At 33.3% G+C, this 16,690-nt stretch overlaps 1 protein-coding gene across 1 annotated transcript in view; it reads left to right on the forward strand.

Annotated features, from left to right (window-relative positions):
* Window positions 1-16,690, forward strand: part of DNAJC13 (DnaJ heat shock protein family (Hsp40) member C13) — a 149,837-nt gene that overhangs the window by 58,095 nt on the left and 75,052 nt on the right. The window contains exons 10-21 of the mRNA XM_036877277.2: window positions 2,207-2,373; window positions 2,482-2,561; window positions 2,651-2,820; window positions 3,264-3,363; window positions 4,998-5,105; window positions 5,783-5,938; window positions 6,658-6,714; window positions 8,696-8,817; window positions 10,914-10,989; window positions 11,253-11,348; window positions 12,130-12,273; window positions 15,528-15,610. Coding sequence (XP_036733172.2) covers window positions 2,207-2,373; window positions 2,482-2,561; window positions 2,651-2,820; window positions 3,264-3,363; window positions 4,998-5,105; window positions 5,783-5,938; window positions 6,658-6,714; window positions 8,696-8,817; window positions 10,914-10,989; window positions 11,253-11,348; window positions 12,130-12,273; window positions 15,528-15,610 — 1,359 coding nt within the window. The remainder of the gene's footprint in view (window positions 1-2,206; window positions 2,374-2,481; window positions 2,562-2,650; window positions 2,821-3,263; window positions 3,364-4,997; window positions 5,106-5,782; window positions 5,939-6,657; window positions 6,715-8,695; window positions 8,818-10,913; window positions 10,990-11,252; window positions 11,349-12,129; window positions 12,274-15,527; window positions 15,611-16,690) is intronic.

A 16,690-nucleotide genomic window follows, 5' to 3' on the forward strand; every position in this document is an offset into this window, starting at 1 on the left:
CTAAGCAAAAGGTTGTATATTTTCCTGTCCTGAATTGAAGGAAGAGAACTTCTGAGAAAACGGTGCAGATGTTCTTATCAGAGGGAGGATCTAAGCACTTAGAGGTCGTCATGTGCTTGATGTACATTATATTGTTTAATCCTACTGTTGGTGTGGGTAGTGAGGAAGGTGCCATTATTCCCAGTAAAGCTTATATGCAGAAAGTAAAGCAATTTCTTTGTGACTTTGGATTAAGAAAAGATTTCTTAGATACAATACCAAAAGCACAGTATGTAAAACAGAAGTTGATTAGATTTTGTCAAAATTTAAAACTTTGACACCATTAAGTAAAGGAAAAGATAAGTCAAAGACAGGGAGAAGATACATTGGAAAACAGCTAATTAAAGAGTGTCCAGAATATATAACTCCGTACTTAAGAAACCCTAAAAATCCCCAATAAGAAATAGGCAAAAGATTTAATATACACCTCACCAGAGAAGATAAATGAGTAGTAAATAAACACATGAGGGAAAAGAAAATTAAAACTACTACTACATATCCACTAAAATGGGTATCATCAAAAAACTGCAGTATCATGTGTTGGCAAATGTGTGGAGAAACTTGGAACTCTCATGTATTGTTGGTGAGAATGCTTTGAAGAACAGTTTGGCAATTTCTTAAAAGATTAAACTTATACAGCTTACCCTTGAACAACGTGGAGGTTAGTGGCACCAACCCCCTTCACAGTTGAAAATCCACCTTAACTTTTGACTCCCTCAAAACTTAACTATGGGAGGTACAAAGATTTCCCATGTTACCACTTGCCCTTACCCCCATTCATAGCTTCCCTCATTATCAACATCCCCCACCAAAATGGTATGTTTGTTACAATTGGTGAATTTACAGGTTTGGACAAATGTAAAATGACATGTATCCATCATGAGAGTATGCATAGTAGTTTCAACACCCTAAAAATCCTCTATGTCCCACTGATTATTCCTTCCTCCCCCCAAACCTTGGCAACCACTAGTCTTTTTACTGTCTCAAAAGTTCTGTTTCTTCCAGTGTGATAGTTGGAATCATACAGTATGTTGCCTGTTGCGATTGGCTTCTTTCATTTCCTCTATGTCTTTCTATTGTTTGGCTGTATTTTGGTTTATCTGTTCACTTACTGAGGGCCTTCTTGGTTGCTTCCAAGTTTTGCAGTTACCAGTAAAGATGATATAAACATTGATCAGTATGTTTTTGTGTGAACATAAGTTCTCAGCTCCTTTGGGTAAATTCTAAGTGTGATTGCTGGATCATATGGTAAGAGGATGTTGAATGTTTTAAGAAACTGCTAAATTGTCTTCCAAAAGTGGCTGTGTGGCATTTTGTATTCCTACAGCAGTGACTGAGAGTTCCCGTTGCTGCACATTCTCACCAGCATTTAGTGTTGTCAGTAGCACATATTTTGGCTGTTCTACTAGTAGGTGTGGTATGGTATCTCCTTGTTTGTATTTGCTTTCCTGGATGACATAGAGTGTTCAGTTATCTTTTCATAATCTTAATAGCCATCTATATATTTTCTTTGGTGTGTGTTAAGGACTTTGGATCTTTTTTAATTAAGTTGTTTTTCTTGTGTTATTTTAAGACTTGTTTGTATAATTTGGAAAACAGTCCTTTATCATTTATGTCTTCTGTGAATATTGTCTCCTAGCCTGTGACCTGTCTTTTCATTCTTTTGGTGAAGTTTCTTGAAAAGCAGAACTATAGAGACAGAAAGCAGTATGCTTGGAGCTGGGGATATTTTTGCAGATGGGCACAAGGAGACTTTTGTGGGTGATGGAAGGGTACCAAAACTGGAATGTGGTGATGGTTACACCACTGCATAAATTTAATAAAAATTATCAAACTACATTTTAATGGGGTGAATTGTTTGATATGTAAGTTGTACCTCAATATAATTGTTAAAAATAATTTTAAAATTAAAAAACAAAAAATATATATAGCTACAGTGCTTAAGTAACTTGTACAAAGTACATGACTGCAAAGTGAAGAGCTAATATTGGAACTCCAGTTTCTCTCCTAAAGCCCCACTCTTCTAAAGTTCTTTTGTGTATCTCCTTAAATCTAGAATGCCCCTCCTGTCTGGAGCAGTTTACCTACTAATGGGCCTGTGCTGCATTGAGTCAGAATTATCCATAATTATCAACCCTAAAACCTTCTTATTTTTAACCTTACTTAGAGATTCCTTATTAGCAAGTTTGCTGGATGGGGTCAGAGCCTCTGGTAACAGAGATGTTTGTGTAAAAATGACACCAACTCAAAAAGGTCAGCGATGGGGGTTACTCAGCATGCCCGTTGATGAGGAAGTAGAGAGTCTCCATCTCAGATTCTTGGCTGCGCCACCAAGTAAGTTGATTTAAATGGAATTGTATTTCCATCTGTCTACTGAATAATAATTTAATAATTAGGAATGCAAACCTCTGAATCTTTCTGACCCTTTTCTTCTCCTTACAGATGGCAACTTTGCAGATGCTGTTTTTAGGTTCAATGCGAATATTTCATACAGTGGAGTTCTGCATGCAGTAACACAGGATGTAAGTTAAATTGTATCAGAATTAATTGGTTGTCATTTACTTAACTTTTGGCATGGAAACTTTTTTGAAATAACTCTTCCTTCACTTAGGGCCTCTTCTCAGAAAACAAAGAAAAACTGATTAACAATGCCATCACAGCACTGCTGTCCCAGGAGGGAGATGTTGCTGCTTCACATGCAGAGCTTGAGAGTCAGTTCCAGGCTGTCAGGCGGCTTGTGGCTTCCAAAGCTGGTTTTCTAGCCTTTACTCAGCTTCCAAAGTAAGTTGTCTTCTGAAACTTAACTGCTCCTAGAGAATTTGAGTAACTCAAAATAGCAAATAACGATTTAACTCTTTCTATTTGATTAAACCTGAAACCTTTCTCTGGTGATGTTTTTTATTCATGAGAAATAAAAAAGGAAGGTGAGTGGAACCAAAGGGGCATATTGGTTCCATACTTACCTATAATAGTCCTGACTCCCGTTTTAGTGAATTTAAATAGGAAAATTACATGCTTTTTAGCTTTACTCAATCCTGAAAACAATCTTCCCCCTTTAAACTGTTACAAAACTGATATGTTTCAGAGGTGGGACTCAAAATATGTAATTCCAGGTAGTGATACAGTGAACACTTAAGAGGACTTACTTTGTTATATTTTCATAATAAAATAATGGAATAATTCTCTGACATTGCTGTTACATGCTTGTTCTTTCATTCCGCAAGATTTCGGGAGCGTCTAGGAGTGAAGGTAGTAAAAGCACTCAAGAGGAGCAACAATGGAGTGATCCACGCAGCTGTTGATATGCTCTGTGCCCTCATGTGTGTAAGTAGTGTCCTTAAGTTGACCAATGGTTTAAATTTCCACAACCCAGATTTTCATTGTACCAATTAAATTCAATGTTTCTGTATTTCCTAAAATTGCTCTCATAGCCATTTATTTACTCAAATAAACATTTGTTTAGCCCATCCTACAAGCCAGGCACCGTGCTATTTACTAGATTTTAAAAGATGTTAAGACAAAGTTCTTTACCTTGTTGGAATTGTTGATAGCCTAGTAAGGTAGGTGTTTGTGTACAACATAAAGTAGTAGGGACCATGGGATCCCTAAAAATCAGCATTTTGGTTTTGTGATGAGGGGAAGGAAAAAGATTCTAGGCCAGTCTTTCTGAGATTTTAGTCATGATTTAACTCTGGAAGGACCAGCAGGTAAATTTCCATCTATGAGAAGGCTTTCCTGGGAGAGGGAATAGCATCTATAAAGGCATGTTTGGGAAACAGCACATAATTTAATACAGCCAGATCATAAGATGTGTATATAGGGGCATGTGGGATTAGGAGTTACTAACAGAGATGTGTGCAGAGACAGCCTTTTGCCAACAGGCAAAGCAGCTAGATTTGTATCCCTTACTAAGGAACAACTGGAAGATTTTCAACAGGGGATCAGTAACATACCAGATTTGGATTTTAGAAAGCTCATTGGTGGTATGTGGAAAATAGATTAGAGGTAGAGTTAGAGGCAGGTAGACCAAATTATCATGTAAGAAATGCTGAGGTAGGATAGATGCTAAAGAATACACATTTAAAAGCTGTTTGAGAGGTAAAGATCTAACTTGGTGACAAATTGTGTGTGGGAGAAGCAATGTTCAGTATAACTTTTAAGTTTTTGATTTACCTCAGTTTTGCATATAGTATATAGGACTTTATTCTGTATATAAAGTGCTTTGGGAAAATTTAGTGGTATAGAAAAAACCTGAGAAAACATTTGTATAAACCCTTGCATTTATTACCAACAGTGAATTTTGTTATCTTAACTACTCCAGATACTACCATAAAAAGAAGTGGGAAAACTAGAACATAAAATAAAATAACAATGATGTGAAACAAGCACATTGAGTCCTTGTCAAATATTGGCTTTTAGATATATATTTTACATGAATTAGTTCATTCCTATCTCATATAGTTATTGCCACTAATTTACAGCTGAGAAAACAGACTCTTAGAGTTAAAGTAACTTTGCTTAAGGTCAGAATTAGGTTTTGATCTTTATTCCTATCAGGCAGGGATCCTCTACATTCTCACTCATCCTAACAAGTCAAAAAAGTCACCTTTAAGACAAGTATTTGCTGCTAATTTTAGTACTTTTAAATGCTGAGTTTATCATTTCAAATTTAAATTATAAAATTGGGGGAGAGGGAATGAGTATTATTTGCCTTTTAAGGAGATCTGTGGCTTTGGAGAGAGTACCTTGTGTAGTGTGCTATTTGTAGGTTGTTGGGCAGGTAATGAGGTCTCATTAATTTTGCTTGTGTGTCTTATCACAAGTTTATTTCTGCCTTGAACTTTGAAGGCTATAGTTTTTAATTCTTTCAGTGCTTAGTCAATAATGTTTATAAATGACATTTGTGTGGTGCCAGCACATGGGACTGCTCATGAATTCTCACTGTCTTTAATCAATAGCCTATGCATGATGACTATGACTTAAGACAAGAACAGCTAAACAAAGCATCTCTTCTCTCTTCAAAGAAGTTTTTGGAAAACTTACTGGAGAAATTTAATTCCCATGTGGTAAGTTATAATTAAATTTGTCTTAATGAGAGATACCATACATTATTGAAAGGTGTCTAGAAGTGCAGCATGGACAGTTTTGTGTTTTTTAAGTGCAGTCCCAACTTTTGTCTGTATTAGTTTAGGTTGGTTATTAAAAATAATATATTCTGTTTTAGAACTGTATCCATTCATCTGAGAAAGATAAATTGCAAAGCCTTTAGATTTTTACAGTGACATTCCAGATTTTTGCTTTTTTCTCTTTCTTGTAAAACATCATTATGAAATAAGCGGGTATAAAAAAAAAGCCAAATCTTTGTTTCTCAGTCACTGGTGACAGTTGTGGAGATGGGCACTCTATAATCTCTAGAAGGAACACGAGCAGTTTGCCAGGGTTTTGCAAGTATTGTCAGATTGCTTTTTAAACAAATACACATTAACCTTAGTTGTACTTGTTTGAGGAGCCTTGGTTATTCTTTTGAAATCTGACTAAATTTTAATAATTTGCCTTTTGAGAATATAGTAAGCAGTGGATTTGCTACATTAGTAAAATGAGGGCTGAGAGTCATCAAACTTTGAACCTTAGGTTGAGAAGTTAAATGTTTACTTCTAACATATAGAATAAGAGTAAGAAACACACTTACGTTTTAAATGAAGCTCTCTGTCCTAAGTCAAGACAATATGTTACTTTGTTTCAGGATCATGGGACTGGTGCCCTAGTTATTAGTTCACTCCTGGACTTCCTTACTTTTGCCCTCTGTGCTCCCTATAGTGAGACAACAGAAGGGCAGCAGTTTGATATGCTTTTGGAAATGGTAGCATCCAATGGAAGAACCCTCTTTAAACTATTTCAGGTGAGAGCTTGTATTTTTCTTATCAGATAGCAACTAATCTAAGAGAGCCACTTGTTGGGCCCGTTTGGTTTTAAAATAATATTTACGTGCTTCCGTAGTAATGTTGATTATAAATACAGCCTAGTACATTATCATATTAGGACATTTAATTCCACAGTATTCTTAATGTTTCATGTAGAGAGTTTTTGTTAATGGCTTTTGACCAGTGTTTTGTCTCTGTTGCCAGAAGTAGTTAAAAACTCATTTGTTTTTGTGATAGGCCTAAGGTTCTGTTTTCTATACAAATTCTCAAATTATAAGATGAACTTTTGTACAGCTCTTCATAAATAATTGAAATACTTTTGTTATTCCATATAATGCTATAGTGTTTATTATATACATATGTGCTTGTATGTAATGTTTATATTTCTGTTATTTTATATTTAGTCAATTTATATTATTATAATATTATCCACTGTTTGATATTTATCGGTTAGGTTTAAGTTATTTAGATAAGTGCCAGCTGTTTTCTACTAAAGTAAACTCTGTTTTAAGTATCTGTGAAGCTATATTGTAAGAATACCTAACATTTTTAACCTAATTGACCAACTTTTAGTTGTATCCTTTACTAATTTTATGGCTTATACCTTGTATAAAATTGTATATCCGTAAGAGCAATAGCTAAATATGTTGGAATAAAATTCTTTTATTCAATATACCTTTTTCCCCCTATTTTAAAGCATCCTTCCATGGCAATTATAAAGGGAGCTGGATTGGTTATGAAGGCAATAATAGAGGTGAGAGAACAATTTTGAAGTTTTAAACTTAATTGATGGTTTAATTGGCTATTGTAACTGAAACTGACAAAATTATCTTTCAGTCTTTTATGAAAAACATACACTTTTTCTGGATAAGAAAAGTGATTTTAAATCTTTATTCAGAAATTAGTTCTAAACTAGTTGCAGAAACAATGCTCTAGTAAACTTAAAGTTCTTCAGTGGGTTTAGAGCAAATAAATCTGTTCCTACATTATTTGTTTTATTTTAAAAGAATTAAATGTTGGCATTCTTTCTCTTACTCTGTTTTGGAGGGGTATGGTTGTGACAGTATTGAAATCTATAGGCACTGAGGTTGCATAGAAATCTATTAATTGGAGTTAGTTCAAAGCAAAGTGGTATCAAATAATGGTAACAAAAATCAGTTATTGTGCTGAAGTGTGTAATTAAACTCCAGAGAATAGGAAATCTAATGTTGAACATGGGGTATTGCTTCTCCAAGATAATTGCTTTATTATTAGCCTTCTGTGTTTTTTTTAGAAGATGAAATTGTGGCAATAGATGTCAACTTGTGTATGGATGTCAACAATGATATCAGTCCAAATGGCTTTTGAGTTCTTGTGCTCTTTTGTTATTGTAGTAATTTGGATAAAATGTAAGAGTCTTTGCCCTTTATATAAAAAAATTCAATGATGGTAGTTCATAAATACAACATGTAGCTAAATCACAGAATTAGTATATACTCTCAAGTAGCTGTTAAAAAATTATATATGGACATTAAACTGGTTGGAACACCAGAATTTATTTGCATTTTTAGTGTGTATGTACAACTGAATGCTAATTTTTTCCCTCCAGATAGTGGGTCCTGTGCTCAATTTTAACTTCCCAAGTAAGAAACACATCTCTCACTGAGGAGAGTTAAGACCATGAGACCAAACAAAAGTGTATTCCTGACCCTAATCCACCAGTATATTGCCATTCATTCAGAAATAACTTAATTGAATGCCAGGTATAATCAAAATGGTTATGTGTCACATACCACATGTGTCAAGATTCATAGATAGTGACTATGGCTTATGTCTGTAAGGAAGACTTTATTTATTTACACTGAAACCCTAGCAGGTATCTTAAATTATTTTTTCTGATTGTAAAAGCCATAATGATCTTTGAAGAAACATTGAGATTTACAGAAAAAAATACAAGAACAAATAAAAATACATCATCTATATTTTCATCATCCAAATAGAGGTTAACTGCTGTTAGCGTTTTGGTAAATTTCCTTTCAGACTGTATACTGTTCAAAATGACATACATATATATACTATGTATATATTTGTATACATATTACATATTCATTTGGAATGATACATGTACATACTCATACTATGTGTATATTGGTATAGATAGATACTACATATTCAGTTGTACTATATACTTGTACTTGGTTCACTAACATTATGATTGTTACCGCTTTCAACAGGTCTTAAATATACTGCTTACTTAATTCAAGATTCTATGATTACCTTTGATGCATCCTATCTATCTTACCCTGTTGCCAAAGTGCTACAACACATCATTCTTTAAAAAAAATTGTATTTACCATGAAAGTGAATATATTGTTAATAACAAAAGCAAGTCTGGTTTGCAGATGCCTGTTTAGTAGGAATTGCTGATTTCTCCCAGTCACCTTTCCCTTTCACTGGCTGACAGATACTCAGGGAATGAGCCTGATTTTAGTATTAAATTAAGGAAAGCATAATTCATAAGGTAAATGTATCTGGAAACATTTAAAACCTCATTCCAAAGGCACATAGTATTTAAAAAATTGTACTACTTACTCTTCACCTATGTTGTTTATTGGGTAATTGAAATTGCATTTTTAATTTTTATTATACTGTATGCTGAATATTTTATCTAGAGGTGTAAAATTAGTCGTATGATAGGATAGCCTCCTCTTGCTCTAGATTGCTGCTTTAGGGATCATCTTACCCTTTTTTCAAAGGAAGGTGACAAAGAAATTGCTACGAAAATGCAGGAGCTTGCCCTTAGTGAAGGTGCCTTACCTCGACACTTGCATACTGCGATGTTTACAATAAGCTCAGATCAAAGGATGCTTACAAATAGGTAGGTTGAATTTAATTTGCTATAAATCAACTTGCTGTTTAGAGAATGGATTCAGTATCACATAAAACAAACTGAGTAAGTGTTTAGTTGCACACATTTCATTTTCTTTTGGTTCATCTAGTTCTCCTTTTCCTTTACTTATGGAAGGATTGTGCCCAGATGATCATTATCCCTGTTCTTGGATAACTTGGGAGGAAAGACAGCCTGGCATTGCTTCCCCCTCTCCTGCCCCCATCCTGTATCTGGCCTTACACCTGTAGTCACGAGAATGGAACATGGAAGAGAGTGCCTGGAAGCTTATGAAAATAGAACCACATGCCCAGGCCTTTTCTCCTTGTATTTCCTTCTGGCCATCTTGTATGCAGATGACCCTATGTGAAAACCTCTCACAGTCAGTTTTTAAGTATCTTTGGTCAGGTAGGTACTCTATTCGAAGAATAAAGAAAACATTAATATCTAGCTAGCCTAACCTAGGCTGATCCTAAATCTCTTGTAGCTAAACTATTTCCCCTGTGGCCAGTCATCTTTTTAAGTAATCATTCAAATATAAGGAAACACATAAAATCTATTTATTTACTCCAAATGATGTGAATTCCAGTCCTTTGTTTTTGAGTCTTGGTATGTGACCCTTTTGCTGTCCTTAGCGTACCGTATTATGACTCAGGTCTCTTTAGTTAGAAAAAAACAGAACATTATAAATATTTTTAACCATGTTCTTTTTGACTTTAATAACAAAACTGCTGACTTAATGTTTATGATACTGTAAATTTCCTTTATCATGCCTAGTTATTGGATATCGTAGTATGCTGCCTTGACAACATTTTTCTGATTATGCTGCTTAAGAAGCTGTCTCCATCCCTCACTTGTAAATATTCGCCACAGAAGTAGTCTTTTATGTTGTCTTGGAGGACAAAACGTTATAAAAGGAAGGTTATTTCCTTGGCATAGTGCCTTATTAGGCACGAAAGACACCATCTTTTGTTAAGATAGAGACTTATGTTCTATTCCATGTTTTATTCCACCCAGTGTTAAGTATTTGCTTGTTGTGTTCCCCTTTGTTGTTATAGGTAATTGGTTATATTCCCTACTGTGATCATCACTGTCAATTTATAATAGAAATACCACTTCATTTGCATTTCTTTATCCTTTATAAATTGCTATTATAAAATCTGTTTTATTCCTAATGAAAGTCTTTTTAGGAATCACTGATGATATCTATCAAATTCCAGTGAAAGAGACTATGTGTCATTACTTAAGTATGTTAATTTCTAAGTAGATACAGGAATGAACAATTTTAGAAGAGTTCACTTTTTTTCATGACAGAACAAAGTACAGTTTGAGGTTTTCTATTAAAATTTTTCTTCTGGGAGTGTAACCTGTCTAAATACATCTTATTTGGTGATTTCCCTCACAGGTTTCATGCCCTAGAAAATGGCAGTTGAATCCCTGCCAAAGTGCCAGAAGGGTCATTGGTGAATAAAATAATTATCTGCTCAGTAGAGCTGCTAGCATAGGAGACAGATGTGGTCATGAGGATTAAGATTAATAAATGACTAAAACACAGATTCAACATTGGTCTTAGTTTAGCTCTAAAGCTGCATGAGTAGAATAATTTGCTTTAAGGGCTTTAAGTCTGTCCAAATTCCAAAACTGAAAATACTTTCTCTCTTTGACCTTGCCAGAAACATTATATTAGAACATTGTTGTTGACTTCTGCTCATATTCAGAATTCTGAAGAATGCCAGGATGCAATGATCACTCTATCAGGACTTGTTATGCAAATTAACTGTGTCATCAAGTCTAATTTTTAAAATTTTTTTATTTTTCCCTATCTTTCAGTGGGGTAACTTCTTCACGTTCAGGTCCATTGAAAGTTTATCAGGGAGCATTTTGATTTGGAGAAAAGTCTAAAATGTTAGAAATATTTGAATTGCCATTTCATACATCTTTCCACATTAAAATACTAACTTTTAAAATACCTAAAACCAATAATATTTTTACTGTAGCCATATTTTTTATATGATAAATTCTTAAAAATCCTTTCTGTTCTAGCTGAGGTAAAGCAGCAAACCTTTCTCAACATCTGCTTTTTTCAGACAGCTCAGTAGACATTTAGTGGGGCTCTGGACAGCTGATAATGCAACTGCAACAAACTTGTTGAAGCGCATTTTGGTAAGTCATTTGAATAATTGGAAAGATTTAGGATATCTTGCCCAATAAAATTTCATTAAGTAAGCATTTATACTGTTAAAGTGTTTTAAAAATGTGTTTGTTTTTCAATTTAAAAGATACTCATATAAGACTTGCCATGTAATAAATAGTACTCTCAATGGCTAAATTATAGTATAAATCGATTTGGATTTTGAAGGCTAAAATTTTCTTTTGTGCATTTGTTCTGAAAGTGGATCTTATGTTTTTGTTTTTGTTGCTTTTAGCCGCCAGGCTTGCTGGCATACTTGGACAGCTCAGATCCAGTTCCTGAGAAAGATGCTGATCGGATGCATGTTAGAGATAATGTGAAAATAGCAATGGTCAGTATGGTTGTCCCAGTGTCTTTTCAGGATGAAAACAGTACTCTTTTGAAACACCCTAACATTTTTTGAATAAAACTAAGAATTCACTGCATTGAATAGTAGTAGTATTTTTATGTTATTAATAGCTTTATTGAGTTAAAATTTGTATCCCATGAAATTCCCGTTATAAGTGTACAATTCAATAATTTTTAGTACATTTACAGAATTGTGCAACTATTACCACAATCTCAGTTATGAATAATAGTAATCTTACATTTTTCGTTTCTCTACTTCAGCTTATTGACATGTAGGGAATTTTTGAATTCCAAATGTGTAATGTAATATTTTATGCATAATATGTGATTGATAAATGTTGATGAAAGGAGCCAACATTGAAAAAACTAACTTAGGTAGGACCTTTTTCCTTACAAAAGCTACCATAACTATTTAGGTTGGGCTATCTCTAAGAAAATTACTTATGCATCTTTTGACATTATTATCATAATGTCTTATCTGTGTTCATTTCCTGTCTTCACCCCATTTCTCTATCTGTACCCGTCTCCCACTTGAATCTTGCTGCCCCTCAAATAAGAATCATTTTGGAGCAGGAAAAGTTGAGATTTCATAGACAAAAAGTAGAACTTACTGTAGAAATTTTCATTTTGTTTCTTCATTGAGCCCCAACATCCAGTATTTATTTTACCATGTAAAATATGTAGATTTTAATTATGTTAAAATATGTAGATTTTAAAATAAATTTGAAAACAGGACTATAATGGATTTAAAAATTATTTTACAGGATCAGTATGGAAAATTTAATAAAGTTCCAGAGTGGCAAAGACTAGCTGGAAAAGCTGCTAAAGAAGTTGAAAAATTTGCCAAAGAAAAAGTGGATCTTGTGTTGATGCACTGGAGGGATAGAATGGGCATTGCGCAAAAAGAGGTAAAAATAAACTCTGCTTCCAAACTTCTAGCACTTTGGTATGTCCTAGTTTTACTTCAATTATTGCTACTCAGAGTTGGTAGTCAGATTTCTGACAACGCATGAAGAAATGTCACCTAATTCTGCATCATATATTTATGTAAATTTTTAATTCATAGTTTCATGAATCTGATTATTTGGTATTTAATGTGAAATTCAATGTAAAATTTCACTCTTAATTTTTCCTTGGTAACTTCCTCTTTTCATACTTTTTTATTCATACGTACCTATTTCCTTCTTTCGTCTCTGAATTTTGTTTTGTAGCTATAAAAATAAAGGTGCTCTTCTTGTTCAACTTTTTTATTCAGAGCTAACCACATGTGTTTTGGACATAAGATTCACATTTCAAAATTAAATTTACTGTGTGTACTTAATTTTTCAGTATTAGCTTCTCAAATGAAGGTGAGATCTAAGTTTTAGTCTCACTCTTTAGCATGTAGTATGTGCTACAGAATGTAATTCAGTATTGCATATTCTTCTTTCTAGGGTGGTTTAAAATGCAGTGGTTAAGAAAGATTTAAGGTGTCCTGTAGAAGTTGACTTGATCTCAGTCTTTGTTGAGTATCCTTACATTCTTTATTCTTTCCTTTTAACCATCTCTTTATTTATGGTAGCTGTTTCCTTATTCCTTATTCAAGGGAAGTAATATAATATCGTTCCAAAACAAACAGGTTTCTTTTGAATTTCCAGAATATCTAGATGTAAGGTATCGGGTGCAACAAGACAAGTATGTGTGTCTTGTGTATCTATCTGAAATTGAGACCAAAATTCAGTTCTTTAGAACTTGAACATAATGGGTTAATGCTAAAATGTATGAGTGACATATGCAGTATAAAGAGCCAGTAGACAAGCTTTCAAATGGCTGGATAATAAAGAGAATACTGAACTTTGAATTGGGTAACCTGCATTGGAGCCTGGTGCCATCACTTACTAATTCATACGGCAAGTTAGGGTTTTCAGGACCTTACTTTCCTTTTTTCATAAAATCAAAATAACAGTATCTACCACCTCTGTTCTATAGGGTTGTTTTGATGTACAAGCATGGTAATAATAAAAGCACTATATACATGTCTGGTTATCATAATATTGCTTATAACATTTGAACAGTTGAAAATCTACAGATATGAATGATTTTTGTAGCTATTAGAAATTATAAGCTCCTGGCTACCAGTGGTTAAACACACTTCTAAAAAACAGTTAATTTCAAGCTGTTGGATATAATTATCACACTGAAAATAAATTTTTGGCATCAGATTTCATACATAACAGTTATCTAGCATAAGCTTAACACAAAGCTAATTTAGCTAAACATATAGGTAATATCTGTTACTTAGAGATAGCAATTCAGAGGGAAAAGACTATTTTTAATATCAGTAATGTTGTATTGGTCTGTTGGTTTCACTTACATGAGTGTCATCTAAAATGTTAAGTAGATAATGACACCAAAGAGATATGTTGGTCAAGAAACGGTTTTGGTAGCAAACTGATAATTTCTGCTGGGTTACTATTTTTAACATTAATTTCTTTAGCAAACAGTGAATGAATGATCTTTGTGACTGTGTTATTTGTAGAAATATTAATACCAAAATATGGAATGATCCTGTACTTTTGCTTAAGTCTGAAAACTAACTGTTGTCAAGATTAACTGATTAGTCTTGAAATGAATTGCATTTCTTATATAATCAGAATGTTTATGAAGTCAATTCCATTTGTAGCTAATGTTCTGTGTTGGATTAATAATAACTTTTGGCTAATACGTAAAATTGCTTTTTTTCTTATTAATGTTATTTTCAGTTTAGAGATCTGTCTGGCTAGTTAGGTTTTCTAGGTTAGGTCTTTAAGTTAGCTCAGTTTATGGAGATACGGAGAGTTTTGTCCTTTTTCTGTATATCATTTACATTATACTAAACTCCTAGCTTTTTGTCCTGAGGGCAAGGGAAATTGAAGAACTTACTTCCTAACTACAGATTGTAATGAAAGGTTTGTCATTAAAAATAAAGTTTTGAATTAATTATATATTCACCTTACATTAGCTTTCATGATAATGCACAGAATTAAAATTTGTAGGAAACATTTCCTTATATAACCAATAGGTTTTATATTTCAAACTATTTTTTAAAATTTACAACTCATTTTACCTATAATTCTGTGTCATCTACTCTATTTTTTTCCTCTACTTTATATAATGTGCCACTTTAATTAGAGATTCGTGTTTTAATGTATTACTACTTTCTGCTTTTTGGCTTCTGTCACATTGAGGGTTAGATTTTATGTCTGAAATATCTACAGGTTTCACCTGGAGCAGATTCTTAACCTCAGTCCATGCTTAGACTTCAAGAAATCTTTTGAAGTCTTCCTCTCCAGTTGTAAACCTTCTGTATGTGTCATACTCTGCAATAGGGGCCATAATTTTCTTCGAATTCTCAAATGGGTTTGTGACTGCCTAAAATTTGAGTCATAGACTTAGATAAGCAGATGGGCCTTTTTCTGTCATAAAGTGAAGGTGATATATATTGGTGATATCCTTGTGCAATTTGTGTAATAGCAGATATAGGCTCACTCTCTTATTTTTGTTTTCTTTAAAATTTTTTCATTTTTTTCCTTTCTGTAATTAAATTCAGGACAGAAACAATTTGGTGAGTTTAAGTCCCTGCTACATGTGTGAAATGCATTAAACTGCCTGGCATGTGGAGTTGTTGTCTTTGATATTCTTTGTCTAATAAATTAAAATCTCACTTCACATGTGTCTAAATGTAGATACTTATTTCTTATCCATTAGCTATTTCAATTTATACATGTTCCTCTTAGCTTTGGAGCAGTTTAATAACCTATAATCTTTTGCATTTATTATTTTACCATGACTTTTGTATTAATATTAACTGCATGTAAACGTTTAAAACAAGTCACTGTTTTTGACTGTTACAAATTTTATTAGTCATCACTATGAACTTAAAAAAATTTGGTGTTGAAATAGTAACTTTAGGCTACTTGGAAAATATTTCAACAACAATATAGAAATAAATGTTGGCCAAGTATTTTATTGTGGTATAATCTTATATCCTGTATTTATTGATAGCTTACAAATTTTGTTTCATTAATTTTGTTTCTGCCAAAATATGATGTAGGAAATGTTTCTCATCACTTACGAAGTGATCTTATGACTGAGCTTATTTAGTAGCCCCAGATTGAGCACTAAGAAGTTTTTCTTTTTTCAGAATATAAATCAGAAGCCAGTAGTTCTTCGAAAGAGAAGACAAAGAATAAAAATAGAAGCAAATTGGGATCTCTTCTATTATAGGTAAACTTCAGGCCTCTTTTCCAACATAAATTAAATTTGGTATTACTATTAGAGGAATTGTGACAAGTATTTCTTATGCTACAGGAGTTTTTGTGCTGTCAAGGTCAAGAACAATAGCCGTTAAAATGAGAATGATTAGTGATGCTTTTGTAAAATTAAGGTCTTTTATAGTGTTGGTAGTCTGAGGAGCTACAGTTACTTTTAAAACTTTATTAAGGCTTTGAAATGATTACTTTAAAACATTGTATTAAGGCTTAGAGATAACTTCATTATAACTTCTTTAAGCCTTGTTGGAAATGGAGTCTTAAAAGAAATGGATGATCAAAACATAAGGAGACTCATGGGAAATAGGTGTCCAGGTTAGCCAACCTCAGATACTTTTCTTGCCTTTCTAATACGGTTACTCCTCCCCATCTATTAACCCCCTCCAACCCCTCAAGCCCCCAGATATACACAAATATAAGGAATTTGAAACAAACATTTTGGGAAGTTTGTGGAAACTTTTTGGGATAACTCACAGTACTCAGTTTGGACATACTGATTATGCCTTGGCTAATAAATGAGAATGTGTGCTTTGAAACTTCCCACAGGACTTTTAAAGCATATAGTATGTGTAAAATATATATATAATATGTGTGACCTTAAGAATATCCCTTGGTTTTCTTTCTCAGGAATCCTTTAATTATGTTGTCTCTCTTAGAACTCCCTTGAAACTATGATACCAGAATTTCTAGAAGGATTGCAGACTGGAAGTGATAGATTTGTTGCCCATCCTTCCCCTGCAATTGAAGTTTGTGTCCAAATTTATTACAATAGTTAAATTATTCCAGGAATAAAAGGAAAATATTTTGAAAATATCAATCAGAGCTTGGCAGTTCTTCCTTGGGGGGTTTGGAACATTCTAATGTAGAATGTTGCTTATCCCACATACTTTATACAACCCAGTAATCCAGAAATTCTTATCTCCATCCTGAAATTTGATACCTGATTGTAATTTTTTGACTGGAAATTATATTAGCAATAAATATTAAAATTATGGTATCATTCCTTGTTTTGAAATTCACACAGAATTATTTTATG

The sequence above is a fragment of the Manis pentadactyla genome, chromosome 1 (genome assembly GCF_030020395.1).
Source record: "Manis pentadactyla isolate mManPen7 chromosome 1, mManPen7.hap1, whole genome shotgun sequence".
Lineage (NCBI taxonomy): Eukaryota > Metazoa > Chordata > Mammalia > Pholidota > Manidae > Manis > Manis pentadactyla.